Below are 20,700 nucleotides of genomic sequence, written 5' to 3' on the forward strand. Positions count from 1 at the left end.
GAGTGTGTGTGTGCTTGTGTCAGTGACTGTATAGGTAAGTATGTGTTAGTAACTGTATGAATAAATGAGTGGCTGTGTGATTTACTATGGGTGAGTGAGTAGGTGTGAGAGTAGCTCTATGGGTGACTGACAGTGTGCGAGTTGCTGTATGGGTGTATGATTGGATAAAGATCTTGCTGTATTAGTGAGTGAGTTAGGTTATGAGTGGCTGCATGGGTGATTGAGTGGATGTGTGTGTAGATGTATGAATCAGTGAGTGGGTATGTAAGTACTGGTATGGGTGTGTCAATGGTTTTGAGAATGGCAGTCTGGAAGTTGTAGTGGGTGTATGAAAGGTTATCTTGGACTGTAAGTGACGGTGTCAGAGATTCTGTGGATATTTTCATCAGTGATGTCATTTGAGATGTCATCGGTGATGCCACTGACCATGCCATGAGTGATGTAATATGTGAGGTCAGAAACAGTGCATTGCGGGGGCTCACGTTATAGTTAGTTCAGCTAACTATAACTGGTGAATTGCTCTGGTTTTGTACGAGTGAAATGTCAGCCTAACTATAACGTCCCTGTAACAATTGTTTTTTTCATTGAATTTCTATGTTTTTTTAACTAGTAGTTATGTTCGCAGAGTGATGGAGAAATGGGCTGGACCTCCAACCAGCTCTCAGGAATCCCGCTCTGTAGGACTTACAGGAGGTACCAGGGGGCTTCTTGGCCCCTAAGGTCCTTCATGAGTAAACTGAACTTCATTCCCCAACCAGTAGTGCACCACTAGCCGTGTTTGCAGAGTGATGGAGAAGGGGGGCGTGGCTTCTGAAGACCTCTTCAGCTGTGTGGGACTCATTGGTAATAACAGGAGGGGTAATTGGCCCCCAAATACGTCCTTGGGGGCCAACTACCCCCTCCTATTCCCTCTAGTAAGTTCCACACAGCAGCATTTCTGAGACCTGGTAGGAGGCCACGCTCCTTTTGTCCACCATTCTGCAAACCCGCCTCCTGGCACTCTACTAGTAGGGGGATGAAGTCCCTTGGCTATTGAGGGTCCTAGGGCACCAACTACTCCTCCTGTTATCTCCAGCATGTCCCACACAGTGGGTTTGCTGAGAATGTTTCGGTGGCCATGCCCCATTTCTCCACCACTCTACAAACACGCCTCCTGGCACAATACTAGTTGAAATCCCATTGGCTCTTGAGGGTCCTTGGGGGCCAACTAGCCCTCCTGTTACCTCGAGTAAGACCCACACAGCTGCTTTGGTGAGTGGTCATCAGAGACCACACCCCCTTTCTCCGCCACTCTGCAAGCGCACCTCCTGGCACACTACTGGTTGGGAGAAGAAGTCCTATTTAGTCCTGAGGCCCTCAGAAGGCAAGGGGACTTCATCCCCCAACCAGCAAAGTGCCAGAAGCATGTTTGCAGAGTGGTGGAGAAATGAGGCATGTTCTCCAAAGCCCTCACAGTAATCCCACTGTGTGGGACTTACTGGAGGTAACAGCTGGTCTTGTTGGCCCCCATAGACCCTCAGCAGTCAAAGGGACTTTGTCCCCCAACCAGCAGTGTGCCAAGAGGCATGTTTACAGAGTGGTGGAGAAAGGGGGTGATGGCCTCTGGCGAGTTGCCAGGTGTTGAAAAAATGAAATCCAGTATTTGTAAAGCGCACAATTACCCGAGGGTGTCAAGGCGCTGGGGGCCATCGGTAAGATTATGCGAGCTATCGCCCAGAGTCACATGGTGCTGGGCTAACCTGCCACCAACACCGGGGATCAAACCATGAACCCCGTGGTCCGGAGTCAGGCACCCTGTCCACTGCGCCACACCTCTTCCACCCTTTTCCGTTTTTAGGGAAGGGGGCTGCATTGCCCCCCTTTCCTAGGCCGATTACGGCCCAGAGACCCCATCCCCCAGGGCCCTGCTTTAGCTTATTTATTTTTTTATAGAGGTAGTGAGACAACATGGCCGCCTTCCCTGGGCTGATTTTGTCCCTGGGGACCCTATCCCTGCCTGGCCACCATACAGGGTGCCCTGGTCCCACCCAGGGCACCAAGTCATTTTCATTGGGGACCGCTGGAGGAGCCTGAAGGCCCCCATGGTCCCTGCCAGCTCTCCACGTCCTGCGGGAGCTGGCATTGCTTTTGGACAGTGGACAGATGGAGCTGCTCAACATGCAGCTCTTCTGTCCAAAAGCAACTCGAAGCAGAGCAGAGTCTGCTTTGGCTTGGCGGGAGATGTTCTCCCAGCAAGCCATAACAAATTTCAATGTCCAGGAGGGGGGAACATGCCCCCCTCCTTTTACTTAGAAGGGCCGTCCTGGGAAGGTGGTGGTCCCTGGGGCTTTGAAGGCCAATGAGGGGGGCCTTGCGGCCACACTCATTTTGGTATTTTGCACCCCGGGAGATGGTGATCCCAGGGCCAGGGGGTCCATGAGGCCCCCCAAAGTCAAATATTTAAGCGCAGGGGGGTGGTGGTACCCGAGGCCCGAGAAGGTCCATGAGGCCCCTCTGAATATGTTTAAAATTGGCCTGGGGATGTGGCTGTTCCCAGGACCCGATTGGGTCCATGAGTCCCCCCACTGTTGTTTACAAATTGGCCCTGGAGTGGGCCAGTGATGATCCCCTATGCCCGGGGGCCAACGCGGCCCCTATAGTAAAATAAACTCTGGGGAGGTGGCAGTCCCTGGGGTATATAAATACCCTAGGAGGGGTGTCCCCTGTGCCCCCTCCTTTAATTAATTACAATTTGACCATGCCCCTGGGTCCTTTCCCACCTGAGGGCTGATAATGAATATAGCGTGGGAGTCCGTGCTTCATTTTTTAATGTTCTTTTTCTTCGGGAATCGCAAATCCAGTGCGATGCCTGCAGAATTAAAAAAAATGCTTTTGGGCCTTGCAGGGTCCATGTGGGACCCCCCCCCCCCCCCCCAAGAGGCTATGGGGGGGGGGGTCAGGGTATTCCTACCTTGCTCCCTTTTATTTATTTTTTATGTTTTTCCTGTGACTCGGTTTAACCGAGTCACCAGTTGGCTGCCAACACTTCCTTGTTTGAAGTGTCGCCAGCCAATCAGATCTCAGCACAAGATCGGGCGGGGTCACAGATGCACTGCGTCCCTATATATACAACTGGAAATTTCTTTGAATAACTCCAAATCTACTGAACAGATTTAGACCAAATCAAAACAAGGCCCTTCCTTGGACCAACATCTACCTTCCAGCCAAATTTGATGAAAATCTGTAAAGCAGTTCAGGCTGTAGCCGTGTCTAAAGATCCTATGGGAAATAACATCGGCAAAATGCGCTTTTAATCATCCCCCGGTTTTTAGCCTCCACTTGATGGAGCACCCCGAAACTTTCAAGATAGCAGCAGAAGTGAGCGTTATATCAGTTTGGAAACTTTCGTAATGTTTCATCAAACAGCACCAAAGTTATTGGCAACTCAAAAAAACTCTTCCTATGGAAACTATGTCCTAACTATAACTACCTACTGGCAACCGTGATTTTGCATGAATGCCTTTAACCATGCACATTTTCATGGTAAAGGCATACTCATGGTAAAAAAAAGAGTTGCTGTAAAGACTTTTGCTGTAAATACACTATTGGGATTTCAGCAACGTTGTAAAGGCATTTGTGGTAAATGCCTTCTTTGTTCAGTCATACATCTCCCTTCCTCGCTCTTTACTTTAATGACGACATTGTGAGCTTCCCCAAAACACATTGGCGGAAACCACTATAAAATTTCTGTGCTGATTTTTATGATTGAAGATTTCAGCACTTTGGGAACAAATAATCACCTTTACATAACAGCCATACAGTTTGCTATGTTTCATCACTGAATTCAGTGTAGTACAAAATCTAAACAAATCATGAGAAAATAGTGGTAAATATGCCCAAAACAATTGGAAATCTTTCCAAAATCAAGAGAAAATGCATCTTCGGGTGGCTTTCCCTAGTACCTAGGAAGCTGCATGGGTAAGAAGTATGTGAAACAATGCAACCACAATCCTGATAATTCTAACAGCTCCCAGATCATTTCCTCTACTCAAATTATTTGACTGTCATAGATTTTAGCACACACACACACACAGACACACACACATTTTAAAGAAATTGTGTAATGACTTCCAAAACTTTAGTCATTGGTCATTGAATGTTATAACTTATACTCCAAAGAGGCATACTGAAGCTTTATTGGGGTCCACTCAGTAAACTGAACACAACAAATCTTGAAATTCTAGCAGCAGCGGTCCTTGCGCGTATGCATGATGGGGCGGGTGGGATTGTCGACAGATGATGGAATATCATTTATTTATTTATATATTATCCCCTATTCCTTCGTCTGTTGACTTCCACACCCCCCTACCCCCGCCCCCACTAATTCATTAGTTGAACGGCTTTCAGTGGAGCACAACTTAAATCATAGAAAGCTGTTTGTCGATCAATACCAAATGGAGAGAATAGTAGCAAAGGACTCAAAAACACGTATAGGAGGGCCACCAGGACATAACTGAAATGGTGTTCACCCAACTGGTGATGTTTTGGGATATTACAAGTCATATACTCCACAATACTTGAATAAACTTGCAATAAGGCCTCTCAGATGTTGATATTTCCTTCAAACTGGAAAGAAAGTCTCCCATCACTTGCATTTCGATGGTTTAAAGAATGAACAGCCTAGTCCTTGGCAACCAATAGAGCCAAGACAGACTTTCCTTGTAAAACATATTGCTACTAACAACAAACAATTAAACTGACTGCAAAATCAAACAAACCCTCAGAGTGCAATCATTTTCTCTTTTTTATAGGGAAATGATTTTTGCTTGGCTTCACTAAGATGCATGGCTGATGATATCAGCAATGCAAGGTTCCCTCAAGTTCACAGAATAGTTCAACATATGTAGCATTACTGCACATTTCGTACAGAGAGGTGGAGCAAGTGCAGCAGTGATGCTGGCTTGCCTCGAGTACAAGGAGCAGTCGAAGCACAGGTAGCTGCAGTGTAAAACACCCCATCAGTACTCAGCATTGGTTGCTGTAGTATAAAACCCCTCTTGGGTACTCAGCAGAGGTAGCAGCGTTGAAAGCTCTTTCACACACAAGCACAGCACACGTACAACATGTCATTATCATTTCTTACTCCCTGACATACAAAGAACAGGTTTAGCCCACACAGAAGCATGCCCAGAGTGTGGGGAGTTTGCAGATGGGTCATACCACTAGTGAAAGAAGGGTAATGTAAGGCACTGATCTCACACTTAGGGAACCACCACCTCAACCAGTGCAGTTGGGACAGAGGACAGTATTAACATGGTGCGATTAGTCCTTATGTGTGGTGAGGCCCATTTAAGGATGATCATTGCCCTTTAGGAATTATGTAGCCAACCCACCACCCTACCATTTTAAGAGGCACTGAAGGAACTAAAGCAAATATGAGCATCGAAAGAGAAGAAATGCTAAACTTGTTGGTTATAGTATACATATTTGGAAGGGAGACCACACTCAACGTATTCAAACTACTTTCATATTTTCACTACACTAATTCACCACTAATCCTTTATGCGTTCCAGAGTAGCGTGCTTCTCGACGACAAAGCACTCCAATTCCTAATCAAGGGTAGCAAGTGTTATATAAAGCACACCTTTTCCCTCTTCTATTCTCTACTATCTTTCTCAATCCAAATAACTGACTAATATATCCACCGCTCAAATTACTTTCATATTTCACTATACTAATTCACCACTAATTCTTTATAAGTTCGGGAGTAGAGTGTTACTCACTGAGAAAGCACTGCACCGCCTCATCAGGGGTAGTAAGCACTATATAAATACAATTACAATACAATAGATCTTGAGCTGTACTTCAGGAGAAAGACTAGCCCAACAGAAACCTTTTTGGATACCTATCTAACTAACTAAATTGACATGTGTGACCCAGAAAAGTATCCAATGGAACTTTTTTCATGTGTTTGTCATGTAGTGACTTCGCTGGTTACCAGACTCTCCCAGAAGAGAACCCGGAACCCTCACTCTCCTCTTTGCTTTGGACCGCCCATTCTGTTTCTCTGTGCCACCATTCTATACCTTTGCCGCACACTGCCCTTTTTCTTCTGCAGCAAAGTCAATCCAGGATGTTGATGGGCTTCTCAAAGTAGTAGGATGTATGTAAGAGACATTCCTTGCATAATCAAAAAACCTTGGTGTTCTTGTTAATTGCAAGAGGTGCAGGAAGCGTCACCCCCACAATGCCAAAGCTGATTTATGTAAACCTATGATTCTATTATGAGTGGTAGCCATTGTCAGATGAACCGGTTGCCCAATATTGTACCCCATCTAGATGCTGCTTAGCAAACCTTGTCTGAGGGTGACATGGACGATACTCCGGGGACTTCACTTCAGATGCAGCCTGTTGTGGAAAGCAAGCTCAAGTGGGGGTGGGTAGGCGGTAGGGTTTTATACATAAGCAGTTTGTCAATGGCCGGGAATTCTGGGCATCATAGTTTCTGGTTCTTGCGGAAGCAGCTCTGACCTAGAGAGCACCACATCATGCTCCTTTGCAAATATTCACTGTACCTCATGGCCAACAGTGAGTGTAGCATTAAAAGACTCGTTAGGAGTTTCAATAAAATGTCAATACGGCGAGACATGTTGACACAGACCGCGATTGCCCCATGATATGCCCACCATCCGTGCTACACAAATGGATTCCCACATCTCAGTGTCTCCTTCAACTAATTGAGGAGCATTGGGTGGAGAGATGTTGCACGCCGCAGTAGCAGTGGTAACCTTGCTACTGGCAATATTGCAGATGCGGCTGAGGCGAAAGATATTTTGATACTAAAACAGTAAATATTCCACACATTTGTCCATTAATGAGATGACTGGATACAGCAGACACAAGAATAACTTAGCTTATAAATATCTAAGAATGCTAAATTAAATGAACGTGATATTTTACTGTTGATAGTTATTTTGTTCCATTCTTGGAGGACTGAAGAGGGATTTAAGAAAAACTGAAGATATTAAAGTGGCTACATCACCATAGGAAAGTTATTAGTTCAAACACTTAGGGGTGCGATAAGAAAGGGGACACAAAATGTAATGAGTGAGAGTAAATTAAGATGCCTGAGCTATGCTCAAGGATTGTGTGACTGCCTTGCAGGTTTCTCTGTGGAATTGAATTGAAGAGGATGCACAAAATGTCATTACTAGGAATGGAACCTTGCTTTTGAATACATGATCTCACAAGAGCGTTGTAAATCGTATAACTCGTCTTAGTTAAAAAATGAAATGCTAATGTAACCACTTTTATGTTGCTGTATGCTCAATATATGCCTTATACAGCTGGGGGGAAAAGCAGAGAAATCATTTATTTGACGATGAAGTAACTGAGCACCTGCACCTATGACGCCCGGATTCATCTAAGAGTAATTCACAGTTTTAGAGATTGTTGACTAGCTAGGGACAGCCTAGCTGAAGGTGAAACAATTATGCAAAAAAACTGTTTAGCTTTAATTCCACAAAACTCCAGGTCTGGTTACTAGGATCTAGTGACTCGCCCACACTTCTAACTCCTTGGCTACTGCTCTTGGGCCCCTTTCTGATTTTATTTTAAGAAGCACAAGCTGAGATGCTAATTCATCTCTTATTGCGCCCGGGAATAACATCACTAAATTCCCTGTTAGCCACCTACATGTAGTTTGTAAACGCCTACCTCTACAACTCCCCCTTCAGTGGAGTGCCCTCTTCCAGCAGAGGTTGATACCCAGATCAACTACTGCACTCAGATATAAAGTTATTAGAGACCCAGTCACTCTTCCTGTTTGAGTACTTGAGAATAAGTGTGATGGGGGACCTCAAGAAAAAGCCTAACCCACAAAGTAGAGTCTCATCCTGTCACGTTCAGCGTTGCAACCCAGCTGGAACCGGAGCACAGCTTCACTAGGGTTGTCCACCTATGGAAGTCTTACAGAGCATGAGAAGGGCGTGCGGGCAATCCTCCCCTTTCAACTTTCCTTGCTCTGCCAATGGAAGTGAAACAAAGTGTGTTTAAAAGTGTGCATATTTCTTGCCCTTGTTTATTAACTGTATTGCTGTACTTTTTCTTGCTTTTCTCTTTATGTCGTAAAAGTACTGTGCTGTGTTGCCTTTGTGGCTTTGTCTGCACTTTACCCTTGTGGCTAAGGCAATGAATAGCCGAATGTCTAAGTTCTTGCAATGTGTGCATTTTTAATTTGTAAATAACATCATAAACGCTCAAACAGCTGCACACTTTTGGGTAGCAGTACACCTAAAACAGTGCTACATTTTTGCCGATTGATGCTGGTGGCGGGCACCGGCACTCTTTTTTCGGGACCAGGACTTTTCATCCTCAGACTTTAAGATACAGCAAGAGAGAGAAAGGCAGAGAAGTGATAAAGAAAGGACAAGAGAAATATAGGACAGTAGAGGGAAAGGAAGAAAGCAGGGATGAAATAACCCGCAAGAGTAAAATAAAGATGCGGGAAGTGTGGGGGGCGAGAGAGGCCCGAGGTTGAATGAAAACTAGGCAGGTTTGGTATTAGGCGACCTTGACATTTGGCAGTACCGGCAATAGACTCGTAAAAAAAAGGTCCCTGTCACTTATTTTTAAACAGATAAAGTAACACCAAAAATCACACGAAAATTCTTCTCTACTGTGGCATTACTTCTGAGAATTATTTTGTTACAAAGACACAGGCTGGAGTTTGGTTCCTCTTTCCTTCAAGCCAGAGTTAGTTTGATGTTGTTGGTGGGAATGCTTTCTGGGTTTTTCATATTGGGCAGTTAAGTATGTGTGGGCGGCCCGAATTCCAAAGGAACAGACAGAAGCATAGGTAGAAGCAGGTTGATGTCATGTCGCCACAAATCTCCTCCCGTGCCTAGGATAACGCAACTTCATTATTAGCCTATTAAGTTGCCAAGTAACTGGAAGTTTAGAAATTGTGTAACTTGGTTGTGCAGTACTTTGAAATCCCACATGGATACGAAAGTGCGGTGTGAGGACCACAGAGCTCGCTCAATCTTTTTTTTAATTTATTGCAAAATAGTTTTTATTGTTTTTATGCAACATACAACATATACCATATACACATCACCGCTTTGTAGTTGCAGGGTGGCCTCCCAGACTGGATGTGCTGTTGGAAGTACAATGCCGTCATGTATTTGCTAGGCTGCCCCCCTATCCACTGCCTTTGTAAGCGGGAAGGGGTGTGAAGAAAGGGGGAAGGAAAGGAAAGGAGTTAAGGTTTAGAAGAGGGGAGGTAGCATACAGAGGTTAGTTTCCTTCTCATTGTTGCCTTGAACCAGTGAGGGAGAGCCAACGAGCCCCCCGCTGCTTTTTGCTGGTAGTATTGACGTCAGATTGCAGGGACTTGTGGAGTTTACACTCAGAAGGTACAATGTTTTAAAGGATTTCCACATATCAACGGGAATACTTACCACAAGGGAGAAATATAGCAAGTTTAGAAACGGGATAATGCTTAGATCCATGTTCAGAAGGTTGGAAATCATTTCCCATGCGACAATTTTTACATCTCGGCTAGACAGCGCATGCGCGATCTTGAAGAAGAGACGTGTTGTTTTCTCTCTATGGGCTTAGAGGCTGCTCTTCTCCTACCGCTGGCAAGCTTCAGTGTCGCTCTCATTTCCTTTGATGCCATGCAACATGGTATGTGGGCGTCATGTCCTATCTTTATGTTTGGCCCTCGCACAGTCCATGGACCAAGCACGTCTCCTTCCACTGCTCCCTAGGAGTACTTGTGCTTTCAGGCCATCTCTCTAGTACATCTACATGCATACCACTAAAATGCATGTGCGTGTACATAAACTAATGCATTTCTTAAAAAGGTGTTAAAATACAAACAACACTTGTTTATTTTTTTTGTTTTGCCCGATCCGATGGTATTGGAGCACTTGTTCCAGCCTCCATCTTGCCGTAGTGCAAACAGCAGCCAATGGTATTGGAACACTTTAAGTGCTCACCAATTACATTACACAATGATGCATTCATTGTCGTAGGCAGGGGAAGGGTAAGTGATTTGCCCAGAATCACATACTGTTCAGCAGACCCCCCGAGATTCGAACCTGGTCCCCCACTTCTCCTTTCGGAAGCTCTGGCCCTTTACGCCACATCTTTACTTCAATTGAAAGCTCAACTGTTTCTCCCTATATCTTCCAGCAAGACCCCATCAACACTGAATAAGCATTGGCAAAACCAGTAGATCTCGGCAAAGCCCGAGATCTTGGCCTTGTCAATGTAAATGTCCTTTAGCCATGTTGTCGAGCCGCAGATCTCTGTGCTTCTCTCAGGCTATGAGAGCAGAACAGGGATTGGCCTCAGCAGACTGAAAAGACGCTTTCCTCAGACCAGGGAGTCTGTACTGTTTCTCAAGCCTGGCTGCTCAAAGCAGCCCTGCTGGAGAAACCTAAGGGCGCATGTGAGTTTGGCCGGCCTGAGACGGCCAACCAAACACATATGCGCACTTAAGACTCAGAGCTGGCAAATGAAAAATAAAACGATGCTAGAACATTGTTTTACTTTTCTTTTGCTGGTTCTGAGCCACACAGTGGGGCAATGCTCCTCCGCCATTACAGATGAGCCGGAGTTGAGGAACTGCACAGTAAATGCACAGTCAATTTTAGAGCCCATAGATCATTCTAGTGTGTTCTGTTTGTGGCAAACTGGAGAATGGTCAGACCACGTGGCCTTCGAAGTCTTGTATGTGTGATATTCACAAAACCTTGTCTGTCCCTACCTACGTTTCAGTTAGGTATCACAAAAACTCTCATCCACGAGTGCAAATAACAGTGTTTGATTCACAGTAGATTCTGTGAACAAAGTTATGACCACAGTAAATCTACCAGTTGCCACAGTAAACATAGGAACCCCAAGGGGGGGTGGCTGGTGGAACAATTGCAAATGTAAGTACTAAGTAAAAAAAAATGTATTGGTACAAAAGGCACACTTCCATTATATTTGCTCTGAAGGGAACATCCGTGAATTACATTGATTGCCATGTGGAATTCTTTGAATAGTAAGGAATGCACAAATGTACACAAACCATAGGCGGACACCGACGATTGTGGATCTCCACGCATTTATGATCAATCTTGCAGTCTCAATTAAGCCCTGTATGTGCACTCTGCACATTCATGCTTTCCATGTTTTAACTGTCAGAAAAAGGTACTTTAACTAGTAGGACCCTGTTTGAGCTCCAATGTGCTGTGGGCTCTGAAATGATCCAGTGGTTTATTGTGGTTTCGGTTTGTGGTTGTTTTGCTTACACTGGTATAATCAGGAAAATAACTGCAGAAATTTGCCGGGGCAGCTGTGCGCTCTATAAGCTACATAACATAAACACATGTACTATTTTGCCATGCACGTCCCCTGTCCACATTCCTTTTGAACCCCTCTGTATGCAGTGGTGCAGTTGAGGGCATTACAAACTCGTTGCACCTGCAAACATATTGATACCTATTTTATCCTTTTGCAGGAGGGGCAAGAAACACAGCATCATCCTCCGGACCCAGCTTTCCGTGAGAGTGCACGCCTGCATTGGTGAGTCCACTTCTTAGATCTGACCCGTATTCAGGAAGAATGCACAATAAAATGTTGAGATAATATTCAGACTGCTGACTGCTTTGAGTTTGAGGGAATCGTCTGTTGAGAAGTTGAAAACCATCAATTTCAGAAGAGAAATTGTCGCGTTTAAAGAGCCTTAATGCGTGTCCTATGTCACATGTGCTTGTGATGGAGTTGGCGAAGCCGTCTGCTTTACATATATTTTATGATTAGTTGTCTTAGATAATTCAGTTACCTTTGCACTTGTCATATCCGATGAGAACATTTGCAACCCCTCAGTAAATTGTTATATCCCTGGCATAGAGGGAATAAATAAATAACGGGTATTTGTGTTTTTTTTGTTGTCTTCCATAATATATTTCAGATGTGGGGCTCTGCAGTTACGAAGCTAAAGTGCAACCACTTTTTAAGCGCAGTAATGGTTCCTTTGTACTTTACAAATGTAGATGTCTCAAGTCACTCTGACATAACGCAAAAGATAGCCCGTTGACAGGTGAAAGTCATGAGCTGCTGCTGGAGAAGGAAGAGTCAGATCTGCTGGGTCCATTTCTGTTTTCATTACTACACAGTTGTCCACTTCAACCTCTTTGTGTTTGTAGAGAAATTTTGAGGACTCTCACTCAAGCAGATTGAAAATAATTTAGGCAAAATTGGGACGAAAAATAGAAATGCTAAGTTCTGTGCATTGATCAACCTTTGAAACCTCGCATTGGTAAATGAGTGTTTTGTGGATATGGGCTGAGGGTCTTGTCCTTGGGTTGTTTAGGATGAGTCTGCTGCTCAGAGCACCAACCATGGATCCTGTATGAATCCAAGAGCCGCAGGTTTCGACTGTGGCAAGCTTGATTCACACTTTCTTGGGTTTCAGTTTAAATTTGGCAATGTTCATTGTTTAATACCTTTTAACAACAAAATGTGCAGGGCTTGGATGTGCTTCAGTCATGATTATTACCGATATTGAGGAAAATTTGTGAACGATTAACTTTACTGATCCCAAATAACAGAATCTTGAGCACAGAAACCCTGCTTAAGCCGTAGCACCGGCAACTTGTATTTTTAACGCTGTGATGAGGTTATCGTGTGCCTTTGAATGACCATGGCAGAACTGCAGTGTTTATAATGTTTTGAAATATAGCAGAGGAACTCAGTCAAGATGTTCTAGTATTCTTGTTGCATAGCGGGTCATTTGGAAGAGTGCTGACCATACACACTGTGCACTGTGTGTCTGTGTCACTAATGCCACCTGGGTACGTTTGGGAGAGCAAATCTTTCTTGTTGGACCTGAGACAACATTAGTTGTGAAGTACATTGCATCTGGTTATTAAATAGTTGTAGATGGTCTAAAGCGATCTACGAGTACTTTAAACTGAGACATTTCTCTAGATTGAAACACTTAAAGACATTGGTCCTGATTCACAAAGGTAAATGTACTCGGCAGTTGATGTGGAGAACTCCACCAATAAAAAAGATTGACCTGTCCTATCGTTTTATATGTGGATTTCTCCATCCCAACTACGTAGTCTCTGCAGTCTGAAGTTACTATTAAATCCTAGTTTGTATATACAGAAATAGAGTAAACTTACACAAAATTATTAAGTTTACCTTTGTGATTCGACAGAGTTTTTTCACGAAACAGCTGAAGATATGTACTAGGCCTTTACTAGGATAAGTTCTTGTTACAAATGGGAAGTAATGCCAGGTATAGGTAGTGGATATAGTTTAAGTGGATGAAATTATTATCTGTGCTATGGATCCCCTGGCAGAGTGACAAAGATGTATTTAATTTTGCAACAAATTGTGAAATCTGTACATTGGCCAAACTTGTTGAGTAATGTCAGTGTCAGTTGCCTGGAGATTTTAGTACTGCATTGTTGGTTAGTTGCTGAAGCATAAATCATAAATGGAATACAAATAGCACAGGAAAGCAGACATCTCATCACATATGAATGATCCCTGGAGGGTATTGTCAGTAGGCCAGGGTTCTGCTGGTTGACTGATCCTGGGGATATTGTCAGTAGGGCATTGTGCCGCTGGGTGAATGATCCCTGGAAGTATTGTCAGTAGGCCAAGGTTCTGCTGGTTGACTGATCCTGGGGATATTGTCAGTAGGTCAGGGTGCTGCTGGTTGACTGACCCTACCTAGGGACACTGTCGGTAGGGCATGATGTTGCTGATTGACTGCCCTCTGGAGGTGCTGTCAGTAGACCAGGGTGCTGCTGGTTGACTGATCCTGGGGATTTTGCCGGTAGAGCATGGTGTCGCTGGCTGGCTGATCCTTAGCGGTATTGTTGGTAGTCAGGGTATTGCTGGTTGACTGTTCCCTGGCGGTATTGTGGTAGGCCAGATGGCCATATTTCCCAGACCCCATTGGAAAGCCCAATGTAGCATGAGTGTTTCACTTAAAAAGAGGCATTGATTTACAGTGAGCTATAATTAAGCCTAAATGAGTGGTGTATGTTTCTCAGAAGCCAGCTGTTGAAGTATTTGGTTGAGGTGCATGAACTGTGACAAATAGATTTCATATTCTCTGGGAGGCTAAAACATCTGTTTTCCGAACCTGCAATTATGTTTTTGCCCATCTCATGATTCTAAAATTGGAAATGATGGTTGGAAATGCTAACACTGTTATGCCACTTTGTATTGGCTTACTGGTTAGCATTATTACCTTTTTGCCATTTGTTATGCATTCATATACTTCACAACGTTGTTTTAACATAATTTTAACATTAATTGCTCACGTACTTTTTGCAGTAGAAAAAAACAAAACATTATTTCTTATTAGTGTGTGCTAGGGTGCACTTATGATAGGGCTATGCTTGCTTACCATTATGTTAAATTTGTACTTGTAATCTGTAAAGGTTTTGTAATCCTTAGGGGATGTACCAGTGTTAGGATTCAAAGTGTATACATTCCTGTTTGCATTAGATATATAGTCAATCTATTGTTTTCATATCGACAATCGTTTTATTCTCTGGTGTAGCCCTGAGGTAGCGCGATTGAGTACACTTGAAAAAGAATTTGGAAGGGAAAAGGGCCTTTTTCTCTGTTCCCTTCCAACGCCTCCTCCTCACCAGCAGGAACCCCATACTGTGAGATGAAGACATACCTCTATTTCATAGTGCCCACCACAGAAAATGACACTGAAACGATTCCTGCTCTTTGATCTTGTTTCTCTGGACTTCTATTTCGACGAATGTATTTACTGGAGAGCTCTCTGTCTCTATATTTCTCTCTCTTTTTCTAGGCCGCCTGTCTCCTGTTACTCTAGAGCCAAGACAAGAGTAATTTGGCCTAAAGTAGTTCTAAATTAGAGATTATGCACTTTACTTTAAGACAGGAATATCAGCAAATCATAAAATATTCTATTTTCTGGCTTAAACAAACAACCTCCCTGTGAACAGGATCTTGGCAGCACAACCAAGAAGTAGCATTGCCAGAGTTGTGGTCTCAAAGTGAATTGTTTACGTTTATTTCTATTATGTGGTGTCTACAAGCAAGCCAGGCTTAGATCTGTTTGACTGCCATCATGAAGTCAGGCATCAAGCTGACCATTCCAGTGAGGACGCAACTCCTGGATTTCAAAGAGGAACTATGTATAGAGAATGTAGTGGACTATATGCAAGATGAGCTAAGAGAATTCAACCTAATAATAAGTGACCTTGTGAAATATGCTTTAATTATTACAGGATATAATTAATTTCCTGAATGTATAAGACACAAACTCACCTTTGAAATTTAGATTTTTGCCTGCTCTTTTTAGTGGGATTCATAAAAAGTAGAAAGCACATTAAAATGTTGCAGGCCATTTAGGCTACCGTCTTAAGAAATGAGACCATGTATCTGAGAGTGTGGTACCAGTAAATCCCTGTCAGCATATCGGCTGACATAAATATCATTTTCAAATACCAACTACTAAAATATTGCTTTATAAAAATTAATAATATGAAATCTACACCCAGTGAGACAATATTCTTATAAACAATATTTGGGACACAATATTTATGTCAGAGGATATTTCTGTATACAATATTCTGAAATACAACCTTAACCACTTGGATGCTAAGGTGTTTTATGGCTTTGAATGTAATTTCCATTGAAGTCAATGGAAACTCCATGACGAGCTGGGCTCGTCATGAGCGTTGAAGGGGTTAAAAGAGGATTTCCTTTATGTTTCTTTCAATTTGCGTCGACAAAATACTTTGTGTAGACTTTACTGCCCCTTGAGGCTTTAGTTTACTATTTTATTCAGCTTAATGCTCATTCATGATTAACCTATTTTAACAAGGTCTCATAGAAAGAGCTGAATTTTCTCAGTTCATGGATCCACTCTTTGAGTCTCTCTTCCCTCGTGGATCTTTCATATCTTTCCTAAAAAAGTAGTGCGGTCTATCTGATAACCAATGAATTAGAGGGCTTCAAGGTTAGGACACATCCGGTGGATGTGAATGTCCTGCCAAACCCTGTAAATCTCAATAGACTCTCACGCGAACAGCAAACAAATATTTGAGTGTGTTCCTTTGAAGAGATCATTTATTGAACATCTGAGTGCTTTGAGATATAGAACAGTTCCCGAAACCGACTTAAGTGACAGAAATGATTGATTGATTGATCTATAGATATATTGGTTTATAGAGTCTCCACCATCCTCTTAGTTCTGGTCTAATGGAGCCGCCTGTTCAAAATAGTGAGTATTCATCTTTTGCCTGTAGGCTAACAGTATAGGTGAGCACTTAATATCTAGTAGAAATGATTACCAAAGCTTAGTGCCTTGGGTTGAGAAGAAACGGTCCCTCCTGCTTGAAATGCTCACTTTGCGGAACTGGAGCAGGACCTTATTCCCACTGAGCAACAGATTCTGAGGAACATGAAATATGCTTAAGTAGATGGGCATCATTTCCATAAACTTTGTTTCTCAGCGGATCACCACTCTGTACCTCCTCCATGTCTTCCGAACAATGTCTGTTCCTCTTATGTCTTCTGTCATCATATAATTGGGAGACTGGGCAAGAGTGTGAATACGCTTTGCTTTCCCTCGGGTCTTCAGAAGATGGCTGGCCTCTGCACTGCTCTTTGTATTTATTTATTTATTTGGATTGTAGTTTTGATGAATGTTGAGTAAATCAGAAAGGTAACAGGTTGATAGTAATGTTTTGGGAAGAATGTGATGCTCCCTGCCTCCTCGAGCACAAATGCCCGTTCTATTAGTAACTCTCGCTCTATTCCTGGAACCTACAAAGCGATGCCTGGCTAGGCTAGTAAGAGCCATCAGTTCACTCGGACTTTGCTATACAGGCAAGGAACTTGAGTAAGTCACATGCCTTGTTGCTGCTATAAGGAGAAGATGAGGCCTACATACTAGAACTACTGATTCTGGAACATGCGTTTGTATCCCTGCATCAAGTCAGCATCCTTTAATTCCAAGTGTATCTCTTAATCTCCCTGATTTTACTTGGAAAAAACTGCGTAATCTAGCCTGCTTCTGTTGAAAAGTGCTCTAATGCCTTTGGACCATGTTCTGTGCAATAGAAAAACTGCAACAACAACTCACATAAGGGGAAAGACTATTCTTTGACACCATTTCTTTGGAGTATTTCTAGACTTGCAGCAACCGTAGAGCACATTTTCCTTTGAACAGCAATACTCCTTGGACACATCAATACTCCATACGAACCATTTATTTTCTGCCACAGCAATTATGGAGCCTTTCTGCCATGGCTCAGTAACAATGGGGCAGACTACTAATGGTCACAGCAAAATTAGCATATTTATGAAAACTCATTGACATGCCCAACATAAATGAGTGCTCGAAGTTTAGCACTTTACAAAAACAGTTATTATTGTCTACAAGTAAACCTGGTTAATATGCAAATTACATTACTACATAGGAAGATTTATTTTAGTATGTGGAGTTCAGTGTTGATTGCCATACAAACAGTGCATACTTTAAATGGTCATAGTCAATTATCCCTCTGGACGGGCTCAATTAAGGGTCAGATTTGAGATTTTCAGAAACAAATGAGATTGATCATCTTCAGCTAATACTCACTGCCAGTGCTCATTGAGGCGATCCGCCACTCCATTTGATGAGTAGTTGTGAGCTCTTGGTTCGGGTCTTTTCTAGGGGATTCCGGGTGCAGAGTATACAGTGTCTCATACTCTGTACAATGATTCTGGGTCATACTTTTCTGGGCACATAAAATCTGAGACCTGAGATCTGCTGGTCAAAAAGAACTGATGACTCATGGCAAACATCTACAGACTGCAGGTATCTGGACATCACAAGAGTGGACCATGGTTTCTGACACAGTAGCAGTTTTCTTTTCCTGAAGTGCAATATGATGGGGTAAATCTCCCTGACATAACGGTGTAATTTTTTTTTTATTTTCGCTCTCGAAGACTGATATAGGTAATACACAATTGTCTCCTACGTGGCATTATGGACCTCTATTAAGGTTTCAGGAGACAAATGTTTCAGCATACTCATGCCCACACCTCAACCAATACTACAACTAGTCACCCTTTACTAGTTCAGCTGAAAATCTCTGGACCCAAATTTAAAAAAAAAGAATTGTGAAATTTATCTGGCTCTATTCTTACTGAGCAACTTGCCAAGAGATTATAGGATAACTGGCTAATCAGCTATGCGTCCTCAGCAAATTCTCTCTAATTCTCCAATTACAGTAGACATTTTTTTTTTACACATTTTTAGTTCCGGTAATAGGTGCCCCTTACAGGAAACAGTTTAATCTTAAAAGAAAGAACATGCGTACAGCATTAGTTGCTCAGATTAACAGGCGACCTGATTTCCTCTGATGTGTTTCAAGAAAAGAGGAATGCTGTGTGGATTTCGTAGGGTGTGAAAACACGGATCCAATGTCTTTCAAGTTGATTTTACTTTTCATTGAGTGGAATCAAGGTGGCATAGAGAGAGGTTTTCCCATTCAACAGTGAGCCGGGGAGAGATATTATGATTTGAACTGCGAGACTGCTTTCAGTGCCGGACATAGTTAAGGCACTGGGCGGAGTTCAGAAGAGGATAATTAACAACCTACACAAGAAAAGTAAATTGATCCTATGCGAATGGAAACGTAAGCAGAGTAGATCCAGGGTGTGTCAAGGCAGTGTGATGGAAGCTTTGGATAGATCAGTTCTGTCTGCTCGCACTCTTGGGGTCTACATCTGTGTGTGATTGGTAAAATAAGTTAGCTACTCGCGTTCCTTTGAAATCAAGGGCTGCTTTACCTAGTCGCTACCAAACCCATATAAAGTACAATTTCTTCAATCTACTAAGACCAGAAATGTCACCACTGATTAACAGCGAAGCATAGGTGGCTACTATGATACCACGGCAGGAATTTCGAAGACACATCCTGAAAAAAAAGTGCTGATGTCAGTGTTTTTCCTCCGAGATGAGGGAATGCTCTTTATGGGTTATCGGTGAGAATAAAGAATTGCCGTTTAGAAGCCTATATATCAGGCCTTTTCCTTGGTACCTGATTGATCTCAGTGAATATGATCCAAGGGTCACTTTTAATATTTGATTGTGTGTCCTGAAGATGGTCTGACGGACAATATCGCCATAACAAACCGAAACGTTGACTATTACATCTACTTCCCCAGCAAATTTGACTACTGAGGATTTGTTTTCTATTGTGTTAGATTCATTTCCTTATTGTATACTGTATGGAATAGATGATCACATCATTGATGTGTAGGCTCCTTTATGCACCCTCTATCATGATGATATATTGCTTTTGATTGTACCCTTTATATTTTTGTTCACATTAAATTGTGTACCTTTGAGAAAATCAGATATACCTGTGTCTGAAATTTTTTCATACATTAATCATTGTGACTTATGTTTAGATTGGCTCAAGGTTGAGCGACAATGTGGGGCTTAATACACAAATAATTAATCTATATAACTTTTAACTGAGATTAATAAATGAAATCCCTTGTAGGCATCATTACATATCAATAGTTTATAGGCAGCTGCGGCTGGCACCGGTAAGTGTGGTGGGCGGGGCAGGGTGCAGCAGGGGGGAAGCCGACAGATGAGGGAATATGTATTAAGCTGATAGGCGATGGAATAGGTGCTATTTATTTATATAATTATACTTATTCCGTCATCAGTCGGCTTCCCCCATGCTGCGCCGTACACTGCCCCACCTAGCTTACCTGTGCCGGCCGCCGCTGTTTATGTGGAGGGATATGAGAATAACACAGTGCTGAGTACCTACGAAATTATATGGTGATGTTCCTATCGCTCTCTGGTGATAATTAGCTTTCAGAATGAATATATAACTTAATACTGATTTTTCATTTATTCAAATGCTCAAGTTGTGCTTTTCAAATACCCCTGAAGATAGGGACATTTGGAAGGGAATACGAAATTAAATGTAAAAACAGCACTGTGTGTCACAATCTTATAGAAATATATACTTTTCATGCATGAATTTAATAATGAACTGAAAAATAATTGCAAAGTATTTGCAAATTGTAATCAATCGTGCGGCTTTGTACAGATGAGAGACTCATCTCCAATATTACAGTGTATACCTGCTTCAACAGTGCGCTTCTGAAACTACCTACGAGCACTGATACGCATATATATACATATGGATTAAAAGTCTTTATTTAAATGTTCAGTTAATGTTTTGGGGAAAAGGAACAATTTTGTAAAAACTGGCTGCCCCTAGTGGTATCACCCTTGGTGGCCGCCTTTTCTTTGTTTTCTCTTTCATGCCTGTGAACCACCGTGCCTTACACGTGGCCTACTTGTGGATAGCTTGAAACTCCACTCAATAGTATACAGTGCATAGCTGCTGTAGCATCTTCCTCAATTTTTCATTGTAAAGTTGGTTTGCATCATGGAGAAGTAAAAGTTGTAGTGCCAGGCTGCATTCCATGTCTTAGTGTAAATGTTCTCCTTGAAGTACAAGTTAATGAATTCTTGTCTTTTTCATAATGTGGCACAATAATTTAGAATCTAAGTAAAACATTCCTGCTGCTAAAGGATAACTTCTCTTTTTTATGTTTTTCTTTCGGAGGGCTCTGGTTCTAAAGGCATGACTTATAATTGTATAAAATTAATCTGCATTATAATTTAGTCTTGCC

General features: G+C 42.6%; 1 protein-coding gene across 8 annotated transcripts in view; it reads left to right on the forward strand.

The window, feature by feature from the left end:
- FHOD3 (formin homology 2 domain containing 3) overlaps positions 1-20,700 on the forward strand; it is a 1,303,582-nt gene that overhangs the window by 263,844 nt on the left and 1,019,038 nt on the right. For all 8 annotated transcript variants that reach the window (XM_078687715.1, XM_078687716.1, XM_078687717.1 and 5 more), the window contains exon 3: positions 11,495-11,559. In XM_078687715.1, coding sequence (XP_078543841.1) covers positions 11,495-11,559 — 65 coding nt within the window. The remainder of the gene's footprint in view (positions 1-11,494; positions 11,560-20,700) is intronic.

The sequence above is a fragment of the Lissotriton helveticus genome, chromosome 4_1, assembly GCF_964261635.1.
Source record: "Lissotriton helveticus chromosome 4_1, aLisHel1.1, whole genome shotgun sequence".
In the NCBI taxonomy this organism is placed as follows: Eukaryota; Metazoa; Chordata; class Amphibia; order Caudata; family Salamandridae; genus Lissotriton; species Lissotriton helveticus.